Source organism: Leptosomus discolor, chromosome 8, assembly GCF_034619465.1.
Source record: "Leptosomus discolor isolate bLepDis1 chromosome 8, bLepDis1.hap2, whole genome shotgun sequence".
Taxonomy (NCBI): Eukaryota; Metazoa; Chordata; class Aves; order Leptosomiformes; family Leptosomidae; genus Leptosomus; species Leptosomus discolor.
Genome location: NC_141398.1, coordinates 41,005,645 through 41,033,597, shown reverse-complemented (window position 1 = coordinate 41,033,597; position 27,953 = coordinate 41,005,645). Strand labels below are relative to the sequence as shown.

At 47.8% G+C, this 27,953-nt stretch overlaps 3 protein-coding genes across 8 annotated transcripts in view; 1 reads left to right on the top strand and 2 right to left on the bottom strand.

Annotated features, from left to right (window-relative positions):
- AMFR (autocrine motility factor receptor) overlaps positions 1 to 4,026 on the bottom strand; it is a 42,630-nt gene extending 38,604 nt beyond the window's left edge. For 2 of the 4 annotated variants that reach the window (XM_086469581.1, XM_086469579.1), the window contains exons 1-2: positions 3,787 to 4,026; positions 1,391 to 1,483 (exon numbers count right to left, since the gene is read on the bottom strand). In XM_086469581.1, the coding sequence (XP_086325707.1) occupies positions 1,391 to 1,483; positions 3,787 to 4,026 (333 nt within the window). Of the gene's footprint in view, positions 1 to 1,390; positions 1,484 to 3,786 lie in introns of those variants that run through there. The other 2 variants (XM_086469580.1, XM_086469582.1) reach the window with 1 other exon arrangement.
- A 1,734-nt stretch (positions 4,027 to 5,760) lies between these two features.
- Positions 5,761 to 13,252, bottom strand: NUDT21 (nudix hydrolase 21). The gene is made up of 7 exons (XM_086469064.1): positions 13,089 to 13,252; positions 10,599 to 10,799; positions 9,339 to 9,402; positions 8,563 to 8,652; positions 7,856 to 7,931; positions 7,376 to 7,490; positions 5,761 to 6,054 (listed from the first exon to the last, which is right to left on the bottom strand). Exons 1-7 carry the CDS (start codon positions 13,202 to 13,204, stop codon positions 6,033 to 6,035), a joined length of 684 nt encoding a protein of 227 aa, XP_086325190.1. The 5' UTR covers positions 13,205 to 13,252; the 3' UTR covers positions 5,761 to 6,032.
- A 261-nt stretch (positions 13,253 to 13,513) lies between these two features.
- OGFOD1 (2-oxoglutarate and iron dependent oxygenase domain containing 1) lies at positions 13,514 to 27,537 on the top strand. Of its 3 annotated transcripts, none has more exons than XM_086468888.1 (13): positions 13,514 to 13,673; positions 13,754 to 13,899; positions 13,996 to 14,042; positions 14,508 to 14,608; positions 15,461 to 15,577; positions 16,022 to 16,113; positions 18,381 to 18,509; positions 18,881 to 18,994; positions 23,661 to 23,740; positions 23,855 to 24,111; positions 25,444 to 25,566; positions 26,450 to 26,508; positions 27,045 to 27,537. In XM_086468888.1, the coding sequence occupies exons 1-13, from the start codon at positions 13,514 to 13,516 to the stop codon at positions 27,204 to 27,206; spliced, it is 1,587 nt and encodes a 528-aa protein (XP_086325014.1). In that variant the 3' UTR covers positions 27,207 to 27,537. The 3 variants fall into 3 exon arrangements, with proteins under 3 accessions (XP_086325014.1, XP_086325013.1, XP_086325012.1); XM_086468887.1 differs by having other exon boundaries at positions 23,855 to 24,126; XM_086468886.1 differs by lacking the exon at positions 13,996 to 14,042 and having other exon boundaries at positions 13,514 to 13,899; positions 23,855 to 24,126.
- The last annotated feature ends 416 nt before the right edge of the window (positions 27,538 to 27,953 follow it).

Sequence of the window (27,953 nt, the reverse complement as noted above, 5' to 3'; positions counted from 1 at the left end):
AAAGATGACAAAATCTGTGTGTAAAAAGCACAACACCTGCAGTGGAGAATGAGACAGATGAACAATGAAAAAAAAACCAACCTATTCTCACACAGGCACACAAAGAAATGATACGATGATCTCAAGTAGCAGATAGCAAGACAGATTGTTGGGGAAAAGAAATTATGAAATAAAATGTTTTGTTAAAGAACACTATGAAATCACCAGGAGTTTACTTAAGACAGGCCCAGAATTCCTTCACGATGCTACCATTTTTGGCTTGCCAATATTAATAACCAGCTTTCCTTTACATGAGAACTGAAGCATATTCCCACTGTCCCAACGCAAAAGGATCCACACTGTTACTGCTCGTCACTTCAGTTTTTAAGAGGGTAGAGAACAACATCCTGGAAATTATCACTGGTTAAAATTCCACATTCTTATAGTCAACAGGGACTGGAAAGAAAATTGGGCCCAATGCAGCTTGGTAGTGCCTTGGTTTTAATACACCACTTGGAGGCTCTAAAGGGTGTGAATCACAAATACAATAGGCTTTGAGAGATCTACGGTTAGTAACGAAGCTTTATGTGCCTCAGTTCTGCATGTCAAAAATCACCATGGCCTGATTTCTCCTAAAGAACTGCATTTATGCATTTTTTTAAATATGCGAACACACTTCAAACTACTGCATTTACATAGAGCAACTTATGCATTTGCCTTACTTCTTTAAAAAAAAATATACAGACACTATTCAAACTACTGCTGCTGCTTTTATCTTCTGCAGGATCCCATTTTTAAAAAAACTGGGCTTTAATTGCTCCCCTGATGAATTTTTAAAAACATTCTCACCTAGCCCAAGAGCAAGATTAAACAGCCTGAGTTTTCAGCCCTGTGTACCTCCTTCCTCTGGGCATACGCCCACCTACTCCCTTTGAAACCTGAGGGCAGATCCATCCACTCAGCATACGAGGATGGAAAGCACTTCTCCGGCAGTCAAGGCCCAAAACATGGTACAAGAGGGAACTCAAGACTGCCAGTGCTGATAACTATGAAACACAACGGAGAAATGCTACCAAGTGCAAACTGAGCAGAGAACACTTAAGTATTCTGAAATGAGGTGCACTTGTAAGAAATCTGACGAAGTTCACTAAGGAAGCAGGATTTTCAAGTTGGCCATGTGCTTATAAAATACAATAGGAAGAGCGAAAAAGAAAAGTTCCCTTCTGAAATAAACTGGAAGCTTGTGGCTGTGGACATACTAGCCAACCAAATGGTAAGATTTAAATTTATGTTGTTCTAAAATTTACTTTTCTTGCGTACTTTTAGCAATTCCATACAGAAAACCACACCAGTCGTACATCAAGAAATTATGAAACATGCCAATATCCAAGGCAGCGCACTGCTCTCTTACCTGCCGTTCACTGACACGAAGAGGGCCGAAGACCATGCACTGGATGAGCTTAGCAACCAACATCAGAAAACAGCAGGCAGTGTTCACTAGTACCTGGAAAGAAATAAAGCAGTCAGCAGCAGCAAACACTTTTGCCCTATTTAGAAGGAGGGGGGGAAGAGAGAGACAGACAGAAGGGGAACGAATGAGTCTTAACAAAAGCCAGCATTGTTCACAGAACAGTATCAGTTGTCCTTTTTTTTTTTGGTGAAATTTAAGCCTAGCCTCTTCCAAGACATGTACAGTAGCTGATAAGTCACTGTCCTAGGTTACAGTGTAAGATGTGCCCAAAAAAAAGTATTCTATTACCATCTTCAGGAGCTGTTGAGACCAGGTGGGGCGGTGCTCCCTGCCTCCCCCCTCTGGACTATCTCCTGTTAATGGGCACAACAATGCCTTATCGCCTGACCCATCGATAACTCCCTCCTGGACTATCTCCTGTTAATGGCCCATCAAGGAACTGCCTCATGACTGACCATCCCATTGTGAGATGCTCCGCCCGGGGGGGGGGGAAGGAGCCAAGCAGTCCATGCTAAATGAAAACTGAGATCTCGAACACCCTAGCAGCCTTCTTCCACTGGATTCCCAGAGGAGTTTTTTCCTCCACTGGAGTTCCAGAGGACAACAGCTACCTACCTGCCACTGGACCTTCCGAGGAAGACCAGACCCTTTTACAAGATCGCTGCTTCAACAGAACTACACCCATCACTTCAGGAGGACTGCAGCCATCATCTTATCGGACTGCTACTGCCACCCTAACAGGGTGTCAGGTTGTATTTCTGACTCTGTCAGTGTAAACCAGTGGGGTTTTTTTTCTACCTTGTTTTATAGATAGATAGATAGATATATTAGTAAAGAACAGTTATTCCTATTCCCCATATCTTTGCCTAAAGGCCCCTTAATTTCAAAATTACAATAATTTGGAGGGAAGGGGGTTGCACTTTCCATTTCAAGGGAGGCTCCTGCCTTCCTCCGCAGACACCTGTGTTTCAAACCAAGACAGTCACCTAACTTTTTTTTTCTAGAAATACCAACGCAGTCAGTTTGATATACCAGTATATCCAACAAACTAACCCACCTCTTCGTAACAAATTATAGATTAGCAAATTTTAGTATCGGGACAAAACTTACAGATCACTGAGGTGCTCATCCCATTTAACATATGGCAGATGAAAAAACTCCAGTTTGAATCTGTTGTTACAGGAACAAGATTCAGACATTGCCTCAAAACGTACTGAATAGCACACACCCCTTCTGCAACAACGCTGCTTAAATTCTCCTTGGGAAACCGCTTTAAAGCAAAGCAGCAAGAAGCAGAACGCACGGCCCTGGGAAAACTGCTTCTCACATTTGACAGACACTTGTAATTAACTTTTGACCTACACAGAACACTAACAGGGGGAGGGGGGGATGATGAAGCAGCCTCACGCTGTCGTTTAGTCTAAAGGACAGTCAACAAACTTTTCCAGGGTTCTTAATTTAAGCTCTTGAGATCAGTTTCCAACAGGCTGAACGTGTTCAGTGTATTCAAAAATCAGCACCTCAGTCAAGTAAGCACACTGTAAAGCAGATGTCCAGCTAACACCACCCTGGACTGGATACGAAAAGTTCAACAGCAACAGATCAGCGAGGTTTCTGTTATTCCCTTGCTCAGCCTTTATTTCAACTACAGAATTCAGTGAGCCAAGATTCAAACACCATTGCCAGGTTCGGGTTTAAAGAGCTACAGAAAAAAAAAATATTTTTTTTCTTAAACGGTGAAAAGGCTTCCTCTTACCTACATGACTTTGAATGTTATTTTTTTAAAAAGCAGCAGGTAAAGCTTGGGCTTGAATACCTGGTGGTATCCCACAAATATTCCAGCCGAGCAGGACACGCAGTGCTCCCAAGGAGCGCCGGCGCCCACCGGGCAGCGCAGCGGAGCCCTGAGCCCCGCTCCACCCCCACGCCAGAGCGGGGCGCTCGGGGCCGAGCCCAAGGCCCCAGATAAAGTTCCAGGGCGCTCGGCTGTAACGCTGCCCCATCACCCCGGCCACGGAAGCGGCTGCGGCAGCGGCCCGGGGACGACAGGGCTGCATCCCCGGCCCACAGCGGGCCGCCGGCGCCCACCTCCGCGCCCCGTCGAACCGCCCGTCCTCCCCCAGCTCCCTAGAAACCCCCCTTTATCCTAGGAGCAGTTTTCGAACCACAATAACGAAGCAACCCACGCCGAAGCCCGGCGAGGCACGGGCAGAGGCCGCGCCAGCCGCCCCCCCCCGCAGGCCGCGGGGCCCCCAGCACCACTCCACCGCGCTCAGCCGCCACCCGCCCGGCCGGGCCTGCAGGCCCCACCGCCGCCCGCCCCGCCCGGGCCTCACCCAGATACAGAGGCTGTCGGTGAGCAGGTAGTAGGCGACGTCCACGGCCCGCGGCCCGCCGCGGCGCGGGGGCCCGGCCGGCTCGGGGCCCGCCGGCCCGCCGTCCGGCTGGGCGCCGCCAGGGGCCTGGCTGAGGGCGCGGTAGGCGCTAAGGCCGCTGCCCAGCAGGGCCAGGGCGCTGAGCGCCGTGTAGGTGCGGAGACTCGGCCAGGGGAAGCGCTCCAGGAACAGCAGCGGCATCGCGACGCCCTCGCCGCCGCCCGGCCGCCGCCTCAGCTCTGGCCCCGGCCCGCCGCGCTCCCTCGGCCTCTGCGGCCTAGCGCCCGCCCCGCCGCCCCTCCCCGGGGCCGGACCCCGCTGGAAGGCGGGAGAAGAAACGGGCCCGAAGCCCCCACCCCGGCTCCGAGCGCCGCGTCCGCCCACCCCGTCACCAGCCGCTCCCCAGCGCTGAGTCACGGCCGGGGCGGCGCTTCCAACCGGGCCCGGCCCTGCAGGCAGCGCTAGACCCCCCCAGTCCCTGCCCCGCGGCGGGAGAGGCTCCGCACCCCAGCAGCTTGCTCGCTCCTGGGGCGGCCTTCGCACAACTGAAGTTCGGGGAATGGGGGGGGTTTATGGAAAATGAGGGGCGTTCTCCCGCGGTAGACCCCAAACCCACAGGCACATAGTCAAAGAAGAAGGCGGAAAGCCGATACCACGCTCCAGCACTCTGTCAGAGGTAGCTTGGAACAAAAATGAGGTTCTCAAGCTGACATGCAGCAATGGAAGATGAGGGATGCTGTTGAACGCCAGGCCTTGAAAGCAGTGCTCTGTTGCTTGTTCTTGTAGCACCAGACTTCCAAACCTCCACCTTCCCTTCCCCCCACAAAAATTGTTCTACACTCCCCTGCTAGCTTTATTTTCCCCATCAGGCAGTTGTCTAAGAAACCATCCATTTTGCTAAACGTACATCTAGGCCTTCCATCCGTAGGACCAAAGTGAACAGCCCTACCACTACATTTTCCAGTATGTTTTCAGTGTCGATCCCACATTGCACAGCTGCAATTTGACTGAAGGACCAAGCTGGCACAATTGTTCTCCGCATTGGTTCTCCTGCCAGTTGTACTGGTGAGCAAGCACTTGGGCAAGTTTCAGGTCTCTTGGCAGCGTGCACTCCCCCATGGTGCCTTCATAGAAGAGGACAGCACACAAGCAACAGCGCGTCTTCTGGTCAGCAGTGCAATTTGGAAACAAGTCTCTTATTAAAGAGTTAAGCAAAACTATGGAACGCTAAAGGCATTAGGTAAGTGACACATCCAACTGGAACTGATGTTTAGCCAAGCACATAAAAAAACCCAAAACTATACAGGTTGATATTTACTACCTGCGAGACTTAAATGTTGAGGAGAAAAAGTAGCATGGCTACCCCCTGCAGGGTGACACAGCACGCTGATCTACTGCAACAGCTTGGCATAACACAGAACCACTTGCATACAGCATTGGCAAAACATTTCAACATGACCCAAATTCTGTTCTGCAGCTATAGAAAAATTTACAAAAACCCTTTCACTTTCCATATTTTAACTGGAGCTCAGGCCAGTCCAACAGAATTTGTTGGGCTGTTATTTTCTGAAGGGGGCACCGAGGGAGGAGATACACGTTCCATTTCCTCCAAGCCCTGTACAAACAGTAACGCTTCCAGGTCAGTTCTGGCAAGCTTTGAACAAAGGCTCCACTTGCCTTTCAGTACTCATACTCCCTCAAAACAGCAATTCTGTTCTCTAAGACACAAAATACATTGCACCTACTTATACTGTTTAATTTCTCCCTCAGGCTAACTCCCTGCTCAGGGATGCAGATCAGAGCATCCAAAGGTCCTCCTCTTGTTTCCTGAAGGAAAGTAGTAAAGTTTAAAATATGTACCTAAAAGTAGGAGACAAAGCAAGAAAAAAAAAAACCACACCCAAAACCAACACCAGAACAAACTCAAGACAAACAGAATCTTAACCATTTTGTTTAATGTTGTACAAAAAAAAAATTGGTGAGTATTACAATGAAAAGTGATTAAAACACGGGTATCACATTGCCATCCCACTACCTAAACAGTTGAGGTTCACTTCTCTATTCATACAATAGAAAGTTTAGTGGCCTTCAGGAAAAGAATGACATAAAAAAAAAATCCTTGCGTCACACGTATTCTTTTCTCTACATTTTAAAGCTGTGCTCACAGAGACGGCTTCTTCTATCAGACTCTTCAGGTATACAGGAAATCAGTTGTAAATAAAGTTGAACCTAAAATTAAAAGGATTATACCAAGTGAGGAATTTTCATTCTTTTTGAGTGACATTTTGGAATGAATAAGTGAATGTTGTTTCTGCTCTTGATAAGCCTCTGTCCGACAGAACAAAAGTGTATTTTTAATAAGACAGCTTTACAGTATAGCAGGAACCATAATTTTTAACAGCCAATCCTACACTAGCATTGCACAACAGACCCTTAAGGTTGCAGAAGAACTAATTATTTACATTTCATCTCTTAAGAGAGCTCCATAGATATGAAAATACCAGCAAGAGTTATATTCCCCCATCAGCAATTCTTTCACAGCATTTCTGCCATCAAGGCCCACCTTATGTACACCAAGGGTAACACACAGACATGCTCAACCGTAGAGCTAATTCTTCTCCGCTAAGTTGCACACCAAACAGCATTCACACAGTGAAAGCATCCATCTCAACTTCCAGATGTCTGTCCTTTGGAAGCACCTGTTGCACTGGTACCACCCAGGCATTTGGCTGACTAACAGCCAGCAGTTTGCTGGTACCTGGGAGAAAGTTTCTGCTGTCTTCAGAGCAGGGAGAAGGGGAAGCCCCCACACCTACAACTGCCAAAATTGGGACGAGACAGAGGGGAAGAACCCAGCACGATACAAGCCTGTTACAGGCAATGCCAGCGCTGACATTCTGCTAACAGACTTTTTCAATCAAAGCAGGTAGGTGACAGAACTACTCCCCCGAGCACTAGCAGGCAGGCTGTGGGATGCCCGGCATTTCTGAACATGTGCTGAAGTAACTGAAACCAGCGAGACTAGCGAGCGCTGGAGACCCAAGGTACAAGCCATTTTCAGGTAAGAAAGCCAAAGAGTGTGTATAGTGGGGAAAAGGAAGGGAAAAAATCCAGCTGTCCTGACAGACACTTGTGCTATGAACATGCTACACGTTCTAAACTCTATGACAGAGTCTAAGAACACCCACCACACCTCATCTGTACAAAGCTGCGACAACATGCACACCTAAGCCATGCTTCAAACACATCTTGGCTTTTACTCTCGCGCTGTCCCTAACACTTACAAGAAGCTGCTCCTTAGCCTGTGCACAGCTTCATCCTCAGTGTCTTTCACATTTTCCTTTGCTACAACTGCTAGCTAGGCCTCTGGTGCTAGCGAGTTGTGACCAGTGCCCCTAAATTGTCCATTGCATCTCGTCTGGGGTAGATTCTAAGCTCTTTGGGATAGCTGCAACTTTTTCATGTTGGTTTCTGTAGCGCCTAGCCTTGCTGTGGTGTCCCACAGCAGATGTGTTCCCAAGAACTTTACAACAAAGAAATCACAAGATACCTGCTCAAAAGTTGAGGAAGGCTGGAAATAATGGGTCCATATCCTGGTGCATTGTCATACAGCTCAAACAACGGTGCAGCGACCAGCTTGTAATTTTTTGGGACTGCAAACAAAGCTAAAAACAAATTCAAGTTGATTAATAAAAAAAACCCACCACACATTCAGCCGAGATATCACTGCTCCCCACCCACCTCAAAACAAGATCATTACAGATAGCACTGTAGGACTAGAGTGGGTTTATTCTTTTTCTGGTTAAATATCGGGTTTATATGCTGATGCTGGAGCAGGAATGAGCATTTACTGGAACTCATATTCAAAGGATCACCTACCTTCAAAACTGATATCAGCATTTAACTCTTCTAGTGATCAACTATAAATGCAAGCATATGCACACAAACTTGCTACCACATTTCCTGACATGAAATGCAAGCATTTAGACATTGTTATAAATACAAATCTTTGTTGCAAATAAACACTCACCCTTTTCTTGAAGCTGGACCAAGAAAAGTTTTTTGTGCTCTTTTGGTTTTGTAATATGAGCTGGGATATAGGGATACTGGAAGAAAAACAGTAAAAACTGGCTGTACAGAGTTTTTAAAAATATTGTGCAATCTTAAGTGCTACTTCATAAATTACCTAGCACTGTGCAAGCTTTCAACATGTCATATATTATTCTTTCATGGCATCAAACAACAAAAAACACTTTTATAAGACAGCACTCAGAAGGGAATGCTGTTGCTGTCACAACTGTTGACAGGATCTAAGGAGGCACCAATACTCATGAGCAGTTAAAACAACCCAGCAAGACAGAAATGCATAACAGCAAACTGAGCAATTATTTTCAGTATTAAAGCATTTAGAAATAGGGTAGCGAGACTATTTTATTCACAGGCAATCTGTTCCATATGCAGCAGTGAAAGAGTTTCCATTGTGGCTACAACAGGAATTTAAATGCGTGTCTGGCTCAGCACAGGACTGGAAGCTATTACATCCAGTGATTTCTCATCCATCAGGATCGGTGTGAGGAGGAGGATGGGAGTTTCCAGAAAAAAAAAAAAAAAGTTTGTAGTTTCTCCTCAGGCACAGAAAGGAGATGAAAAACTAATGGCCCAACTGGTAGGTTGAAGGCTTTTGGGAGAACAATCAACACTTGACTGAAGATGACAGAAGTCCACATGAGCACTCACCTGTGGAGGTTCAAAATTTGGTCTCCACCAGTTACCAATGCAGTCATCGATCACCCAGTCTTGCTGAACACCATCCTGACGGCCCAGTATCTACCAAAATCCAGTTACAGTCAAAACTCTAACTACCCAAGTAAATTTTTTTCAGAAAACATACACTAGCAGCATAAAGACTTGCTGTAATAAGGGTCTGATGTAGTTCAGAACTTCTCTGGAACAGCTTTTAGTAGAATTTTGAAGTATTTTTGTATAAAGTGACGGGTTTTAGTAAAAGCCCACTGGACAGGACAAGGACACTTGAGAGCATTTCAAATTCCATACTGTATTCAGCTGTACCGAGTCCCGTCAGACCAACGGGAAGAACGAAATGCTTTGTTACGCTACATGGCAGAATGGATTTTGGTTACTTGGAGAGCACGGAAAGTTAATTGGTGCACTGGGAAGACTATCTCAAAGGCAAGTCCTCATCAGTTGTGCTCCACAACATATTTTATCACCCATCTGCACACTCACTTGCCTGAAGCCAGCCAAAAAGCAAAGCTGCTAACGAACACAGGACTGGAGCACCAGGTCAGGGTCAGCCACTAGACCAGTGTGTCACACTCTCACCATGCAGATAAACAAAACCTTACTGCTTTACTTGGTAACTACGTGAGAACATCAGCAAAGCACCAAAACAACGGAAGCAGTAAGGAGACTACTCTAATGCTTTGGCTTATTCTGTTAACTCCAAAACAATCCAACATTCCGGTAGAGCAACATAACGAAAGAAAACAGACCTCTGTCATTAAGCGTTTGAGCCCTTCTACCTCGTCTTCTCCTGGATTGAGTTCACCACCAGGCCTGTTAAAATGATCAACGGTGAAAGCTAAAGTTATGTTTTAGTGCATTTACCAACTTTCACAGGTAGGTTTGGCTGTCCTTCCAGGCAGGCAGTTACAGACTCACTCAAGGCCCTTAAGTCAGAAGTTCCAAATCTAACTTTGCTGAAGTTGCAGACAGTAGGATAGCTTTCACCAAAACTGTGACTAAACTGGCTACTGTACGTCCCTTAAAAAAACAGCTATTTTATAAAATATTTTAATTTCAGCACAACAAATATACACGATAATAACTGGGATGTTTAAAAGGTAGTTTTAACAGTAATATAAAAGCACCAGAAGTTGAGGGAAGAGTTGTAAATACCAACCATATTTGTTCTTATCTCAAAAACAGCACTCACTGAAGCACACAGGAAGCAGAAAATAAAACTCATGTGGGGAACCATCCTGCATTTGATACAAGGTTAATGAAAAAAAACCTAAAACCACATTTTCATCATTACAGAGTTTTGCCAAACTTTTAGAGCCTATTTTGTTTGCAAACATCCCCTAAATCAAGACATTTAAAAAGAATCTGGATATAAAATTGAGAACAAACAATATAAATGTTAAAAACAGAAGAGCATGAACACAAGCAGGATAACTTGACATGAGTCAAGCCCATCCAGTTTAAAAAAAGAAAACGAGCATCACCACCATCACTACGACCATGCGATCCAAACACTAAAATGTCACTCTGGAAGTGGTAGCTATGAGATGAACTGAAGCAATTTAGATTTAGCTGCCTGCCTTCCTCGCTGTCCCCAGCTCACCCAGCAGTTTGTAAACAGGTATCATTCTGCATTTACTGAGGTTTATTCCTTGAGTTCCGCTTCACCATTTTTGCAGCCATAGCATAAGCATGTTTAAGCATAATAATGCAAGTATGACACCCTAACTACTGATAGCGAGCTTTGAACAGGATTTTACCTTAGTGATGCACTGTAACTAAGGTTTCCAGCCAGTTCCAAACTGTCACCCCGCTCACGAGCAGAGTCAAATACACTTTAGATGAAAACCTCACCATTCAAAAAAGTTTTCCCAGACTAAGTCTTTGCAATTTAATGAACCACATTCAAAACATCTATCAGTTAACCACACTTTAACCACCAGCCCACATTTAGTGGTCTGTGACAATAAATTTGAACTAAAAATTACACTCAAGAAACAGACACTTACAGCTTGAAGAAAGTTGTACCCAGCTGCAGTAACAGCACGTGGGGCAGCCTGTGCTCATGTACAATCAGAACCCCTTCCACCGTCCGCCTCATGCCAATCTTGTCAAACTCTTCCCTCATGCGCTGAAACCGAGCTGCCACGGAGCTGTCCTTCTCATACAGGGGCTCCTTTGTGCCAAATGTGTAATTCGTCAGGGGATACCTATAGGGGGGGGGGGGGGGGCGAGGAAATATTACTGCATAATAAGAAATCTAAATTTAAATCACTGTCACACAGCACCTACCCTAAGGCAGAACCTTCTGTCCTTGATGGAACTGTAACTAGCTCAGAGCACTGGGCTGGAGCTCTCGTTTGGGACTCAGGGGGCCCGTCACAGGAAGAGCTGAGCTACCATACCTACAAGCACAGACCTCCTGCAGATTGACACACTAGGGTGGTGTTGATTCAAAAGAAGGAAAGAAGCCCAGAACCAGCAGCAACTGTTATTCAACAGCCACCCTTCTTTGATCCCCACACCACAGAGAAAAGGCAGGCGAGTCTCCAAGAGGAGCCAGGAAAGGGACAGGGGAGAAAAGCTCTGTTAGGAAGGAAGCTGCACAGGAAGCAGGGTTTTTCTGAAGAAGTACTGAAGAGCCTGAGAACTAAACTGTTAGAAGTGGTTTTGAAGTGGGAAGTCAGACATCTGGGTCACAGAAGAGAAGAAATGCTGAGTGTGTAAGTGCAGGGCCAGGAGCCTGGAGTAAGCTTAAGAGTCTGAGCAGATCACTCTGTTGGGTTAGGTGCTAGACCTCTGCGTTCTCTTGTGACAGTACAGCAGAAACTCGAGAGATTTCTCCAGGAAAGAGGGACTGAAAAGAGGCAGAAGAGAAAGGAAAGGTTGGGCAAGAAATCAGTCAGCCCTAGAGAGCACAAAGGGCAACAGGAGAACGTTGCTGTACCACAAAATCCAAGTATCACGGAGATCTGACAGCACGAGGCCTGGAGGCCTGGCCTGGAGACCCTGATTATCTGTCTAAGTCAAAAAGGCAGAGGAAAACAGGTTCTGGGCAGAGCAGTAATGAGTTATCACCACAGTTTTATTGACTTGTGGCACACAGCAACTGAATTAACAGAGGAAATGACTGATTTCACAGAGAATGTTTTCCTTGAGATGCATCTTGTTGTGTATTCTTGCCCCAATACTTAATCACATCAAACTTAAGTAGCACACACTCTTCTCCCCCTCAAATTTCCCCTCCCACCAAATTTTCCTCATGTCTTACAGTGGCAAAATCACAAGCCAGTTGCAGTTGTTGAAGCCCTTTCTCATAGACACAAGCGAGCCAAAACAACCAATTTCCTAGCTGCAGCTTCATTTATTAGCAAGCTCCCCCACTTCCACTTATGGCTTAGAACACTCTATATTTCTTTTTCCATTAATTTCCATTTTTAGATACACAGATAGCTTTATATTCATGATCTACTATGCTAACCCATACTATGCTCATGTGGGTACATCAGTCTGTACATCAAAACCCTTAGGCTATATGTTAAAAGAAAATTATGGTGGTAGCACAGCTTCCTGCTGAGTCTTTTCTTTACAAACACTATAAAAATATTCCAGTCTCTTAAGTTCATATTTGAACTTCCACAAGACTCTTTCTAACTATGAATAAACTCAGCTATACCAAAAAAAAACCCCACATGAGTCTGTGATTAACACCTCAAATTGAATATTGAGTGTTACAGTTAACATTTGCTGTTTCTGCAACTTGACAGATGTACTTAGCAAAGAACAGATCCACCAGAGTTTACTGGAGGAAGCTACAGAATATGGCTTCTCATACAAAGTAAGTAAATATTTATTACCAAATAGTTTGTATCTATGATAGAAGTAAAGTCTTCTCTGGTAGCAACCACTCTGCACCTCAGTTACCATACCTGCACCGGACAATCAGCAAACACCAGGCACCCCAGTGACATCCTACCGACCACACTGGCTGAGCCCACACCCCACCTAGGCCAACAGGCCATCTCCCTCTGCCGCTAAGGCAGGTGCCTATGAAAGCACCTACAAGAAAAGAAGCACAGATGATGCTCATCACGTCTAAACACCCCCTAACTGTGTTACTTTGGGGTCCAGACGCTATTTCTATATACCAAACCACACACGCTAAGTGCCGCACACTGCCCCGCTGGCTGGCAAGCTTTCAGTACCCACAACACCCTACAGTGTGGCTTTTCACCGCTGAACAGCATGCCCCTGACCGGGGGGGGGGGGGGTGTGGGGGTGTGGGTAGACCCCTCGCCGGCAACCGGGCTCCTCCGCCGCTTTCCCCTCAGCCCCCCGGCCGGCGGAGGACCGGGACCCCGGCCGGCGGGTGCCGAGGGCAAACCTCTCGCCGGCTGCCCAAGGGCGGCGCCGGGGATGTTCACGGAGCGGGGAAGGAGTCGCTAGCGGGACGGGACGGGGCGGGAGCAGGGCCCGGGCAGGCCCGAGGCGGCGCTCACAGGTTGATGGTCCTCTCCAGCGTGAGCGGCTTCGTCTGCTGGATGTACTTGTTCCCGAACTGGTTCACCCCGCGGGGCCAGCCGGTCTGCGAACGGTTGGGCGGCACCACGGACATGGCGGCGCGGCGGGAAGCGGCGAGGGAGCGGTCAGTGCACAGCGGCGGGAACTGCGTCCGCCATTAACCTCCCCGCCAGGCCGCACACCCTCCGCGCGCCGCCCCCTCGCCGGAACAGCCCGCCACACTTCCGGCACGACCACAGAGAAGAGCCACTCAGTCGCCCTCTCAGCGGCATTTTGCAGCTGCGTTCCGCCCTTTCCCCTTTCTCATTGGCCAGAGGACGCGGCTCCGCCCCCGCGACATCCGATTGGCCCGCCGGGGGCCGCCGGGAGCTGTAGTCCAGCGGAGCTGTCGGTGGGGAGCACCATGGGTGCCAAGCGGCGCGGGGCAGCAGCGGTGGCGCTGCCACCGGGGGAGAAGCGCGGGAAGCGGGAGGCGGGCGCCGAGCTCTGCGGCGCCCTCAGGGACGCGGCGCTGCGGGAGCGGGCGGCGGCAGCCTGGGGCCGTGGGGAGCCGCTCCGCCACGGTACGGCTCGCTTCCCCCGGCCTGGCTTGCGCGGCGGTGGCCGGCCCCCTTCTTCCCTCACCGCAGCGTTTTCCTTGCAGAGGCGGCGGCGGTGGAGCCGGAGCCATTCCGGCACGGCGTCATCCCCGGCTTCCTGGCAGGCCCGGCCTTCGCAGAGGCGCTGCGCGATGAGCTGCTGGGCCTCGGCTTCCGCAGGCGGCGCAACGACCTCTTCTCGCTGCGGCAGGTGGGCGCCGAGCCGGGTTCGCCGAGCCGGGCCGCGCCGAGCCAGGCCGCGCCGCCGTAACCCCCGTCCCTTCTTCTCTTCCATGGGCCGCCGCAGTCCGAGGAGCTGAGGGGAAGGCCGGAGCCCCACGTCGCCGCGCTGAGGTAAAGCGCCGGATCGGGGAGGGGAGAAGCCCTGGCCGGCTCCCCTGGGAAGGCGAGGGGCTGCGGGGTGGGCCAGGCGGCGCTTGGCCGCCTTCTGCCACGGTGGCTGGGCCAGAAAGCGGCCCTGAAGAGCTGAATCTACTCGATGCGGGTCGTGGCCCTGAAGTGGGTTAATTGTTTTCCTCCGAGCGGTGCAGTCTGATTCAGCCCTCGTGTGTCTGTCACTTCTGAAACGCGTACCTGTTCCCCTTACAACTGGTTTCACGCTCGCTGCTGGCTGTTGTCATCAGTGCTGTGAACACTGGGCTGTTTTCCTGGCAGCTCCTGTGTGGTTCTACAGGAATACGTTGTCATTGGCAGCAACAGCACCTTTAAATAGTTGAAAAGGAGATAATGGACTCCTTTAGGCTATAGTGATACATTTTATAATGCTGGAGGACACTTACCTTGTGTCTGTCTTCTCAGGCATGCCCTATGTGAAGAATTCCGAGCGTGGCTTTCTGCTGTGACCCAGATAGAGCTGGAGCCAACTATTGACATCTCCTGTGCTAAATACGAGTATACTGGTCAGTCTATACATGATCCTTTCTCTGATGCTTCTATAGGTGTATAGGAAACTGTTATGTCTACAGAATACCTAATTCCATAACCCACCGCAGCCCTTTTGCAGTTCCAGAGGGTCCTAGAAGCTATCAGCAGCAAATCAGAGTCTCGGAAAATGAAGTCCCAATTATGGCGAAACTGTTGCTTAGTCATATTGCTGATGGCTTTAACTGGGCCCAGTGCTGTTGCAAGCCCCCACGTTCTTGGAGGTGTACAGCCTGTGTTCGCATGCCTGCTTCCCTGTAAAAGGGCAATGTGTTCAGCTTCCAAAAGTTGAGTTTGTGAAGTCTGATGCTAAAATGTCACCTTGGTTGAGTTCAGATTACAACCACACCTACCCTTTTAGTTATGCAAAATCACTGTCAGGAGGAGAAAATTTTTACTGCTGTCGGCTCTACTTTTAAAGAATCTTTAGCACAACCAATTGTTGTTCCAGCTTTTCTGTTCACAGGGCTCCCCCTCCCCTCTCTTCCAGTAAGAAACCTACTCGAAGGGCAGCTCTGTATTTAAAAGAGCTTGAATAGTTATTTGTCCTGGGAATCTCTGTCCACTCAGCCCAGGAGCAGCCAGGGAGGGGTGGATGACGAGTTGTGACTGCCGGTACCTTCAGAGTGGGCCAAATGCAGCGCAGTCCCACAAAAGTTAATCTTGCAGATCTTGGGCTGGTGAAGCTGATAAGTGAAAATGCAGTTCCTGGAAAGGGCATTTTTTTTTCCTGTTGTATCCTTGCGGGGACAAAGCTGGGAAGCAGCCATCGGAATGAATCATGCGTGTGCTGGAAAGGCACTACTGCAGCAAAACGTGTGTAATTGCAGATGTCTTGCTGTGCCATGACGATGAGCTGGAAGGTCGGAGAATTGCTTTCATCCTGTACCTCGTGCCACCCTGGGAGAAAAGCGATGGGGGAACACTGGACCTGTATAGCACAGATGGTAAGAGCCTTGAGCTCAGCCTTAGGTGGCTGAAACAGATGAAGCTTGTGCGCCCCTTGCAGCACCGCTCTCTCAAACAGTACAACGAAATTAAAGTTTCTTCTTAATACAGAGAAGCTGACATTTATGTAAAATTTGCACCATAGAGATGGGCTGTAGCAGTCAGTGTGCAGGCAATGCTCATGGATGACAGTAGAGAAAAAGGAGAAGCTAAAGAAGGGGGCAATCTTTCCACACATGCACACACACACACTCTAAAGTGATATAGATGACTTCCCTTTCCAGCAACAGAAGTTCCCTGATTCCTCCCCAAGCCCTTGCTCTGAGCTCCATCCCTTATAGCCAGGTGTCTTGCCAGTCACAATGTCGTGAAGTCAGAGAAATGGCAGTTTCTAGTGAGTTCCAGTTCATACCTTAACCAGAGTACATTTTCTTCCTCTTTAGGACACTTTCAGCCACAGCGAATCGTCAAGTCATTAGTGCCTTCGTGGAACACGCTGGTTTTCTTTGAAGTGTCTCCAGTCTCTTTCCACCAGGCAAGGAGCTGTCTCTTGTTCATTTGTTGGTTCTCGTTGTTGTGGTTATTCGCTTTGTGTGTTATTACAGCCCTGATGGGGAGGGAGAAGTGCGGGCAGAGTGGATACTTGCGCACAGTGCTGTGTGTTGAAGGCAGGGCTTCAAGGACTTTAAGGACAACAAGAACTGACAAAGCCAACTTTAAACTGTCAGTCTAGCTTCATCGTCCTGGGGGAAGAAAAATTTCCATTTCTGTTTTATGTTGCTGTCCTGGCAAGCCACTGTTGTGGATTTGGCTGTGGCGATTAGAGAGGTTTTTATTTGTTTGTTCTAAACTAACTCACATTTTTCATGTGGATGAAGCCATGAGTTTGCTCCAAGAGAGCTCATCAGCACCTAACCTTGCCAACAGGGCGCTGTGCAGATACAGCTTTAGCCCCTGGTAACGCAGATGTAGCGCAGTACCCTACGGCAGAAATGCTGATACTGTTCAGCAGCACTTTGTGGCACTTATCGGGAAGATGCCTGGGAACAGGATGATAAATAGTCTGTGGAACTGCATGATCCAAACATCTGGCTGAAATCTGGAACTCCTGTGAATACCACAGACTGTAACAAACTGGGCCAAAGAGCAGGAGGTTGGAGAGGAAGATGATCAGTGATGTAGGTTGGGCATGTCCTCACCTAGACTGCTTAGGGTTTTATTGTTGTGTCATTTATGTTTTACGGTTAGTTAACAGAAGCAACTGCTTGGTCACTGCCCTATTTTTTTCAGGTAGTGATTTAATCTTGTCATAAAAATCCATGTTCCACTTAGGCTTGTGACTGCCTCCTGCTGACCTAAACTCAGTGCCACGTGTTAGCACTATTCAGAGTCGTGTGTGCTGTCTCTGATACTGTTAACACAGGCAATAAACCCAGCTTAAATAATAAACTTATTTTTAAAGTAAGCATTAAGCTTAGCTGGGGGTGCTGCGTATCAAAGCCTCCCAGATCTGGACCTCACTGGTGGTGCCCAGGGTGTTGGCTGCAGCACTAAATCATTTCTTTGACCCGTTGGTCCGTAGGGTGTAGAGCCTGTGAACTGCTGTTGGAGGACTGTGTGAGGGTCATACTGATGCAAAGCCTTCATGGCACATGCCAGCCTTAAAGCCTGCTCAGACATTGGGTAAAGAGCATTTAGTCAGTACTTGCTAATAGATCTTCAGGTATTGGATGTCAGGGCATACACTTCTTTGGGAGGTAACAAAGCTTTGGGCGTCTGCTGAACAGAGCAGGTCCGTGAGCAGGCAATGGCAGGCAGTTTTCTGCTTTCCACTTCCCAAGCAACTTCAGTAGCCATTCCAGACGACCTAGTACACCTCTAAGTGATGCAAAGAAAGGGCCACTACAGCTCTGTAACAAATCAATAAGAGCCAAAACCTTTTTGGAGCAAGCTGCATTTCTTCCTCCTGTTCCATCAGACTGTTCTAAAAAACAAGTGGAAAACCAGTGCAAAGTCTTAGTGTGCTATGCAAAAATTCACAGTTTGTGGCTAGCGTCCAGTCAAGGGGATGGCTTTCTCTTTACACTGCCGTTACAGTAGAGCACCCTAGAATGTGAAATTGTTCAGTTTAGCCCAGTTTACCTCAGTGTGCAATTTGATGAAATCAAGATTTAATGGTCGCTATCACTGTGCAAAAACCAAGGGTTTCCACAGATCAGGGTAAATGCCAGGATAGAGGCATTGCTCTTAGTCTGACCAATAGGTCAACCTTTAATCCAGAGCCAAAAGCATCAGATAAATGCCCTTCATGATGGCTTGTATTACAGCAGTTCTTGAAAATTAAAAGACAGAAAAGTAGCCTGATACAGTCTGCTGTGGCTCACAGATGCTCAGTGTTTTCAGAGTTTCCAGGTTAAGCTGTGACAGCTGATTTTTGCAGCCCATGATATCAGGTTCTTCGACAGAACAAATGATAGAAAACTAAAATACCCTTACTTTTAATAACAAAGTGACTCAGAGTCTTCAGAGAGAGGGAATGGATGCTGCTGGGAGCTTAGAGTACAAGCTTGGACTGGGATTCTGAAAACCTACAATGGACTTGAGCATCAAAGTTTGCTTTAAGCCCTCTTTCTGTAAGCCAAGAATAATCCAGCCTGGTCCAGCCCTTGGCTGACTTCTCTGTGTATGCAGGAGGCTCTCCAGAGTCAGGTCTGTCTCCTATGTCTACATGATGCCTGTTACAGCTGGTCTTTAAATGTCTCGTAGTCTAAACAGTAACGTTGCTGCTCAATGTTGTTCCAGGTGTCAGAAGTTCTGTCAGAGGAGAAGTGCCGCTTGTCAGTGAGTGGCTGGTTTCACGGCCCATCAATAGACAGACCTGCACGCCACGTTGAAGCTCCCTCGCCCAGGAGCCCACACATCCCCTATGATGTGAGTAATAAGCTTAGATCTGCCTGTCTGCATTTCTAATTCTTTTGTCCCTGGAATACCTGTCACGGGATGCACGGATGCTTGAGGATGCTTTAATCTTTAATTTGTGCCATTTTCTTTTTTTGTTTCCTGTCCATAAATTCGTAGCTGGTTTCATTCTTGTATATCTTTCTTGACTCCATACACTTTGCATGCCTACAGTAGTGCAGAGAATGCAGGAAACACTCATGGTGAAATTAAAAAAAAAAAAAGAAGAAAGGGATGGAGTGTGTGTGGGGAGAAATGCAGCCCTGTGGCCAGCTGGGTAAGGGGCGACTGGGGAATCCTTTTTACTTTTGCAAATTCAGAATTCAAATCCATTTCCCTTCCAGCATGAAATCTTGTATGAGTGGATCAATCTAGTTTATTTGGACATGGACTCCCAAGCTCAAATCCAGGAGGAATTTGAGGAGCGATCAGAAATTCTCCTGAAAGATTTTCTTAAGGTGAGCCCAGTGGTTCAGTCTGAGGTGGTCTGCTAGAACAGGTCACAGGGCTGGCAGGTACCCCAGGTCCTGCAGGCTGGGAAAGGGGTTGCTTGCTGGGCTGTCCACTAGAGCACCTTCTGGTTTCCCTGCCCAGAGGGGAATGGACCAGATGACCTCCAGAGGTCCCTTCCAAGCTCAACCATTCTGTTGGTGGATCCCCTCTGCCTGCCTGTACGCTGCTGTGTAGGGACTCATCAAAAATCAAACACTTTGCTTCAACACTTCTTGTTTCCTGCAAGAAGCAAAGCAGAAAGATAGAAACACATGTCCTCTTCCCTGTTTCCTAGCCGTGTGGTGACCAGAGTGTCCTTCCCTGTCCCTCTAGTTCTCGCAACACTTCGGGAACTTGACCTGTGTGTGAAACTGGTAATACATCATGGTTTTGTCTTACTTGAAAGGCTTTTGCTTCTCAAGGCTGATTTACCTCTGGTTTACTGGGCTTCCATATCTCAGTGAAACTGCATTCTCACCCAGCAGACAATCAAGTAGCATTTGCTACCTGTTGGCATAAAAGACATGGTGACCCCCAGGCTATGCCCCTCAACTCAGCTGTCCTTAGGCACCTCACACAAGTTAGAGAGAAAGTTGAAGTGCCCTATCTGAAAGCAGAGGATGGCTACTTGTCCTAGGTTACAGTGTAAGATATGCCCAAAAAGTATTCTATTACCATCTTCAGGAGCTGTTGAGACCAGGTGGGGCGGTGCTCCCTGCCTCCCCCCTCTGGGCTATCTTCTGTTACTGGGCACAACAATGCCTTATCGCCTGACCCATAGATAACTCGCTCCTGGACTATCTCCTGTTAATGGCCCATCAAGGAACTGCCTCATGACTCACCATCCCATTGTGAGATGCTCCGCCCGGGGGGGAAGGAGCCAAGCAGTCCATGCTAAATGAAAACTGAGATCTCGAACACCCTAGCAGCCTTCTTCCACTGGATTCCTAGAAGAGTTTTTTTCCCACTGGAGTTCCAGAGGACATGAGCTACCTACCTGCCACTGGACCTTCCAAGGAAGACCAGACCCTTTTACAAGATCGCTGCTTCAACAGAACTACACCCATCACTTCAGGAGGACTGCAGCCATCATCTTATCGGACTGCTACTGCCACCCTAACAGGGTGTCAGGTTGTATTCCTGACTCTGTCAGTGTAAACCAGTGGGGTTTTTTTCTACCTTTATTTATATATATCTATATAGACATAGATATAGATATTAGTAAAGAACTGTTATTCCTATTCCCAATATCTTTGCCTGAAGGCCCCTTAATTTCAAAATTACAATAATTTGGAGGGAAGGGGGTTGCACTTTCCATTCCAAGGGAGGCTCCTGCCTTCCTCCGCAGATACCTGTCTTTCAAGCCAAGACAGATTTTGGTGCCCAACGTGGGGCACGAGAGCATCGAGAGAAAAAGGAATAACAGTTCTTGTGCATTGGATATAGACTCCTCGTTCGGTGGCATCATGTGGGCTAGCTTATCCTGGTTCGTGTGGCATGTGGTGGTGGCTGTATTTCTCCCATTTGCAGGCCCTTATCTAAACCTGGGTCCTATAACTAAGGCTACTGTGGCTGTTATCCAGTTTGTTTTATGGATTAATAAGGTGAGGAATTCATGGCTTATTAACTTCCTCTGGAAGGCGGGCACATGGATTCAGAGCTATCACACACTAACTGTATGTTTTTGGGGTTACTTTAATAATGGTACCTACTGTGAGGAAATGACACCGGGAGAAACTTTCTCCCAACCCTTAACCCAGCTCTTTGGGTCTACTCCACCAGTCTTCGAAGGATTCAGATCTTCCCTAAATGCTAATGATATCATACAGTGGCTGGTGTTGCTGATAGTCCTATTTTATTCAGTATTCAGAGATAAGGGGAGATTGACTTGGATAACCACCCTGATACCTACCCCAGGGACTAGGAAAGCTGCTCCAGAACCTGACCCTGCCTCACAGCCCACACCAGAGATGAACCACCCAGATTGGGTGAAGGAGATACGTGAGACGGGCCAGATGCTGAAGGAGTGCATTTTCTCAGCTGCTGAGAAACCCTCCTCCTGCCTCAAAGAGGGAGAGTCTAATGCTGCAGCAGTAGAACCCACAGACGTTACAACCGTCCGGGTTCCAGCTGAACCGCAAGGGCAGTCACAGCCAGCAGCAGTCGCCTCTGTGGAAACGAGGAAATCTAAGATGAAATCAGAGCGCCCAGTTAAGAAAGGAAGGCCCTCACAACCCGCAGGCGAGCCAGTGGTTGAGAGAATCACCGTGTCCCTGACGTACAACAGTCTCCGTAATCTGCACAAAGACATCATACGGCGGGGGCGTGAGGCTTTTACAACCTGGTTACTTCGAGTCTGGGACCTTATGGGTACAGGTGTGCAACTGGATGGCAGTGAGGCAAGGAATTTGGGACCCTTGACTCAGGACTCAGGTGTCAATCAGGTATTTGTAAGGGAGCCAGGGACCCTTTCCCTCTGGGAGCGGCTTTTAATGAGTGTGAGAGAGAGGTTTGTCCACAGAGAGAATGCAGGAACACCATCACAGAATGCGCTGGAAGACCCTTGAGGAAGGGATCCAACAGCTGAGAGAAGTGGCCAAAGCTCTACCTTTATACTGGTTCGTGGATGGTAGCCAATGCTCTGTGGGGCTGGCTGGAAAGGTGGAAAAAGGCCGACTGGCAGCGTAGGGGAAAACCAATCTGGGCTGCTGATGAGTGGAAAGATCTTGCCACTCGGGTAAAGAAGCTACCTGTGAGGGTCCGTCACGTAGATGCTCACGTCCCCAGGAGTCGGGCTAACGAAGAACTTCGTAACAACGAACAGGTGGACCAGGCTGCGAAAACAGAGGTGTCCCAGATAGACTTGGATTGGCAACAGAAAGAAGAGTTTTCTTAGCTCGATGGGCCCATGATGCCTCAGGCCATCAAGGCAGAGAGGCCACTTGTAAATGGGCACGAGACCGAGGGGTGGATCTAACCATGAACAGTATCTCCCAGGTTATCCACGACTGTGAGACCTGTGCTGCGATCAAGCAGGCCAAGCGGATGAAGCCTCTGTGGTACGGTGGACGATGGTCGAAGTGCAGGTATGGGGAAGCCTGGCAAATTGACTACATCACTCTTCCCCAAACCCGCCAAGGCAAGCACTACGTGCTGACCATGGCGGAAGCAACCACTGGCCGGCTGGAGAGCTACCCTGTGCCTCATGCTACTGCCCAGAACACCATCTTGGGCCTGGAAAAGCAAGTTCTTTGGAGACATGGCACCCCTGAGAGAATCGAGTCAGACAACGGGACACATTTCAAGAACAGCCTCATAAGCACTTGGGCCAGAGAACATGGAATCGAATGGATATATCATACCCCTTATCATGCACCAGCTGCCAGGAAAGTTGAACGGTGCAACGGGCTACTTAAGACTACCCTAAAAGCACTTGGAGGGGGGAACTTTCAAAAATTGGGAACTGAATTTAGCAAAGGCCACCTGGATGGTCAGTACCTGAGGGTCCATCAGTCGAGCTGGTCCCACCCAGTCTGAACCCTTGGACACAGTGGACGGAGATAAAGTCCCTGTGGTACACATGAGAGGTATGTTAGGAAAGACTGTCTGGATTAATCCCACATCAGGGAAAGGCACACCCCTCTGTGGGGTTGTTTTTGCTCAAGGACCTGGTTACACTTGGTGGGTAATGCAGAAAAATGGGGAAGCCCGTTGTGTACCACAAGGAGACCTAATTTTAAGTGAGAACTCTGTGTAAGGTTTCATTGTGTGTATGTGTGTATCTGTAAGAGGGCATTGAGTTGGGTATGATGTAGATGGTAATAGAATAAGGGGTGGATTGTGTCCTAGGTTACAGTGTAAAATGTGCCCAAAAAGTATGCTATTGCCATCTTCAGGAGCTGTTGAGACCAGGTGGGGCGGTGCTCCCTGCCTCCCCCCTCTGGACTATCTCCTGTTACTGGGCACAACAATGCCTTATCGCCTGACCCATCGATAACTCGCTCCTGGGCTATCTCCTGTTAATGGCCCATCAAGGAATTGCCTCATGACTCACCATCCCATTGTGAGATGCTCCGCCCGGGGGGGGGAAGGAGCCAAGCAGTCCATGCTAAATAAAAACTGAGATCTCGAACACCCTAGCAGCCTTCTTCCACTGGATTCCCAGAGGAGTTTTTTTCCCCGCTGGAGTTCCAGAGGACAACAGCTACATACCTGCCACTGGACCTTCCAAGGAAGACCAGACCCTTTTACAAGATCGCTGCTTCAACAGAACTACACCCATCGCTTCAGGAGGACTGCAGCCATCATCTTATCGGACTGCTACTGCCACCCTAACAGGGTGTCAGGTTGTATTTCTGACTGTCAGTGTAAACCAGTGTGGGTTTTTTCTACCTTGTTATATATATATATGTAAGTAAAGAACTGTTATTCCTATTCCCCATATCTTTGCCTGAAGGCCCCTTAATTTCAAAATTATAATTTAGAGGGAAGGGGGTTGCATTTTCCATTCCAAGGGAGGCTCCTGCCTTCCTCAGCAGACACCTGTCTTTCAAACCAAGACACTGCTTCTAGCACCCCAAGGGAGACCTGGGAGCTAAATAGTAAAGTTTCTGCACTACCTTTCTCTTCTAGAAAGAGAAATTCCAACTACTATGTGAAGCTTTGGAGAATAAAGGCATCCAGTGGAGTAGCCGGGGACCTGCCAATAAAAGGTAGTAATGACGGCATCAAAGCAGGAACTGCCATGAGGCTGCTCTGGTTGATGCTGCCCCCGTGGACGTGGGCCTTGTTGGTTCTGCACTGCTGATACCTCTGCTGTCTTTCAGACTCTATGAGGCAGCAGAGGAAGACAGCCTGCCTGACATCCTGAAGGAATTCCTGAAGTTCTTACGCTCTGAGGCCTTCTTTTTACTGCTTTCCAACTTCACTAGCCTGAAGCTGCACTTCCTGGCTCCCTCTGATGAGGATGAAGATGCTGGTGAAGGAAGAGCAGCAGACATGGCTGGGCACAGCAGTCCCAAACCTGAGCAATGCACTGATAACAGTCCCCACCAGCCTGACAAGATCTCTGAAGCACAGGACAGTGCGATGCAGAATGGTAAGTCAAGCAGCAGCAGCGTGAAAGGACTTGAGCAGAATCCTGACATTAAGGATGTCAGCAGCAGAATTCTCTGTGACTTTCACAGAACTAGCATTTCACTTTGTACTGCAGCCAGCACAGGGCACCAGCCCAAACCTGGGGCTCGAAGCTGTCAGACTGGGATCCAAAATAAGTGACCATTGCAAAAGAATTCGGAATAAAATAATGACATACTCGAAGGTGCCATTTTGAACAGACTTAAGGGTGGGACTTCTGTAGGAGTTAAGGCATGGATGAGGAGGGGGCATGTTAATTAATTGTCCAATAATCTTTTGCCAATAGTTACACTCCTGCTTCATATAAAATAGATTCTTGTATGAGACCAAATCAAAAGGAAGAAAGTGAATGGATCAGAAGTAAATAGACTTAAATTACAATACCAATACCTAAAACTAGGATTTAACCTTTCAGAAGATGCTGCCAGCCTAAATAATGACTTAGTTGTCAGCAATGAGAGATCATTGCTATAAACGATTAGATTAAGTTTGGGTTCATGGGTTGGGGCTGTTTTATTTAAAACAGTGGTTTCATAGTTTAAGGGTAGAAGTTCTGAAAATGCTTATCTTGCACCAAGTCAGGCAAGTTAGTGGAATAGAAGGTAAAAAAAAATCCCTAAGTCCTACCAGAACACTTACCTGGTACAAAGGCTGTGTTTTTCTGATATCCGTGGCTAGTCATTTTGCCTCTTCTATCTGCCATGTTCCCACTGTGTGATTTCAGAGGAGGGCATTGTTTGGGGCTGCATGGCTTGAAAACTGAGCTTGAGCCATGAGGAGAAAAAAAAAAGGCTTCCCCAAATTCTGATGTACCTCCTGGGATGCCATGTGAAGGATGAGTTCAGAGCAATGTTCTCCTTCAGTGAAGCACCTGGTAGTTTCAGTACTTCAAGAACAGAACAGCTAGGTTGGTGGCTGTTGAAGTTTGGAGTGCTACTGTATATCTTAGGAAAAAAAAAAAAAAACACCACACCCAGAACAAAAGGAGGAACTTGTTAAAGCAAAGCACATCACAGCTTGGCCCCTTTCAAAGAGCAAATCTTGGCCTCCCTCCTCCCTGTTGGTCAATGGACATAACTTGTAGCCACCTCTAGAAAAGAAGGTAACGAGACACGTGGGTTTACTTTGTTTTCCCTTTACACTTTGCTGGGGATGGCAAAGACAGCTCCACAGCAGTGTGGCAGTGCAAGGGCTTGTCCCCTACATGCCTTAAACTCAGCAGGCGTCGGCTATGGCACAGCTTCATTGTTTTCCCTGGCTTCTTTGTTCCCCCTTCTAGGCTCAGGTACCCCCGTGTGTTCAGGGGAGCTGAGGCACTGGACCCACAGGCACTACACTCTAGTCCATGACACTCAAGCAACAGAATTTGCTCTTGACCTGCTCTTCTTCTGTGGCTGTGAGGGTAAGTGGACAGAAGAGAGATGTCAGACTCTCCTTACCAGGTTTGCAAGGACTTCTGAATTAGCAGTGCTACAATAACCGAAATTTCGCTGCTTTTTCCTACATAGAGGGGCTCTGTAGACTTTATTCTTGTCCTCTCTTCTGCGTAAGCCCTGTAGAGATTGGAGATTGTGGCCTTGGGATAAGCTTTGACCTTTCCTGCTGGAGCCAGGAGGTGGCGCTTGGGCAGCAGGAAAGGCTGCCTCTCCCAGACCTTTACTCTTGCTAAGTGGTGGCTCTGGAAATGGTGGAGGGTCAGGTGGCCGGAATACCCACTAAAAGGGTTCCATTTGCCCCTTCCCTTATCAAAATTATCACTACGCCTCCACTTCAAAGCCCAGGGTATTCAAAAGTTAAACTTTAGGCATGTCGAGGCATTTTAGGTCGGTTGCTATTTAGATAGTAGTAAAAACAAAAATCTAAACATAAGCATTTTGGACCTGCCAAGCACCGAACACACGGCTGAAACCACCTGGCACATGCTGGTGATTGTACCGAAAGCCTTTTGCATATCTATTGAGGCCCAGCTGCTCTGTGAGGAGCAGAGAGCTGAGCTACCTTAAATGGTCCGTCTGATACGTTTGCTGCAAGATGTTTCTGATTTGGGGAAAAAAAAAAACAAAACAAAACAAAAAAAACCCAACCAAACAAACAAAAAACCCCAAAACAACAACAACAAAAAAAAAACAAACCAAAAAACACCCACGCCTGGCAGGAGGTAAACGGGGGATTGTCCCACGCCCAGTAACTGTGGGGAGTAGGGGAGAGCAACAGCATCTCCAGGAAGGCTGTGTGGAGCCTGAACAGCATTAAACTTTCTAAGAATCCTTCTTTTCTGTTTTAAGACTGGGATCCAGAATACGGTGGCTTTACTTCCTACATCGCTAAAGGTGAAGATGAAGAGGTAAGGACTGCGAATCAATTAAAGTTGTTGAGGGGGGAGAGACATAATCACACTTTATCACAATGCTGACATCATCCTGAGGGTGCTCGGTGTCACACCGGAGCCTTCCTGCCTGAATTACTGCTCAGGGGCGTAGCTCTGGCTTCACCTTCAAGAGGCTGCTGTTCACCCTAAAGCTTAAGGCTCCGGCTCTGCCAGTGCCTCATACCACCTGCACCCGGTGGCGTTTGGGAAGCCTCAGAGGGGACAAGGCTGTGGCAGAGGTGATGCTTTTCCAGGCAATGCTGTTCACTAGGGTCACATGCAGTAGCAGTACTAGTGACAATACTGAGCAGTCATACTAAGCCCAGAATCCCTTCCTGTCTAATAAATGTTTCCTGTTGAGGGGTATTAAGATGGAAACAGTGAAACCGTTCACTTTCTAACACCAGACCTGTATTCTCACAAGCTTTTGAAACAGTTTTGTTTCTTCCTCTGAGTGATATCAAAGCCATTTCTGTGAAACTAATTTCCTCCCTTACCTTCATTCCTTCTAGCTGCTGACAGTGAATCCAGAGGACAACTGCTTGGCCTTAGTTTATAGAGACAAAGAAACTATGAAGTTTGTGAAATACATCAATCACCAGAGCTTGGCACGCCTGAAAAAGCATCCAAACAAAACAGGATTTTGGGATTTTTCCTTCGTCTATTACGAGTGATGGTGCAGGGTGTAACTACCATCATAGAGAAGATGATAGGGTTGGGGGACAGGTTTCTCTCCAGGTGTTCAGCTGGGACCTGTCTAAGCCCAGACAAACTTTGCTACTGCTACCTTCATCACACTGTGGACAAGCTCTACCTGCTACATGGGCTCCAGGTGATGTTTTTAACTGTACAAATGGAAACCCAGTCTTCTCCCAAGTCCATTGTAATGCAGGGGGAGGGGTTGTCATCACACAACTGACAGCTGCTCTCTCACAGAGGTAGCATGGGGGGATGCATCTCTAATCCGTCAGAGTAAAAATTAAACTGTGCATTGCTGCAGGCTGATGACTGAGTTTTATTAAAAAGGAAGTGGATCGGTTAAATGCCTCAGCCTCTGGCTAGGCAAGTTTTGTTACAAAATGCCCAAGATAGACATTTTCTGGGGCTTAAGTGTGTCTACTGTTTAGAAATAAAGGAGCTGCCAGGGGAAATAGGAGGTTTTTCCAGCTGCACAACTCTGGAGTTGGGAAGGAAGACAGTGGGGCTGTGAAGCTGCTGGCACTGAGAAGGCCCTGGACCTGTAACAAGGAGCAGGACTTCATTATGCTAAATGCCCTGGAAACAGACCCAGATGCTGCCCTTTGTCCAAAGAATTTACAAGCTAAACAGATGAGAGGAGACCTGCTCCTGTGTACTCTGCTTGCAGGGGTAGTGGATGGCTTCAGGTGCGGCTGCAGCCCAGAACAGGGGTGGTGGGCTGG

What these genes read in the sequence shown, in the direction of transcription:
- NUDT21 (XM_086469064.1), bottom strand. Translation starts at nt 13,204, where the DNA reads ATGTCCGTGGTGCCGCCCAACCGTTCGCAGACCGGCTGGCCCCGCGGG. An exon ending in CAAATTTTGAACCTCCACAG is followed by an intron (nt 7,932 to 8,562) that starts GTGAGTGCTCAT and finishes TTTTTCTTCCAG; the next exon opens with TATCCCTATATCCCAGCTCA. An exon ending in GGTCCAGCTTCAAGAAAAGG is followed by an intron (nt 7,491 to 7,855) that starts GTGAGTGTTTAT and finishes ATTTGTTTTTAG; the next exon opens with CTTTGTTTGCAGTCCCAAAA.
- OGFOD1 (XM_086468886.1), top strand. Translation starts at nt 13,514, where the DNA reads ATGGGTGCCAAGCGGCGCGGGGCAGCAGCGGTGGCGCTGCCACCGGGG. An exon ending in TCCTGAAAGATTTTCTTAAG is followed by an intron (nt 18,995 to 23,660) that starts GTGAGCCCAGTG and finishes TTTCTCTTCTAG; the next exon opens with AAAGAGAAATTCCAACTACT. An exon ending in CTAAAGGTGAAGATGAAGAG is followed by an intron (nt 26,509 to 27,044) that starts GTAAGGACTGCG and finishes CATTCCTTCTAG; the next exon opens with CTGCTGACAGTGAATCCAGA.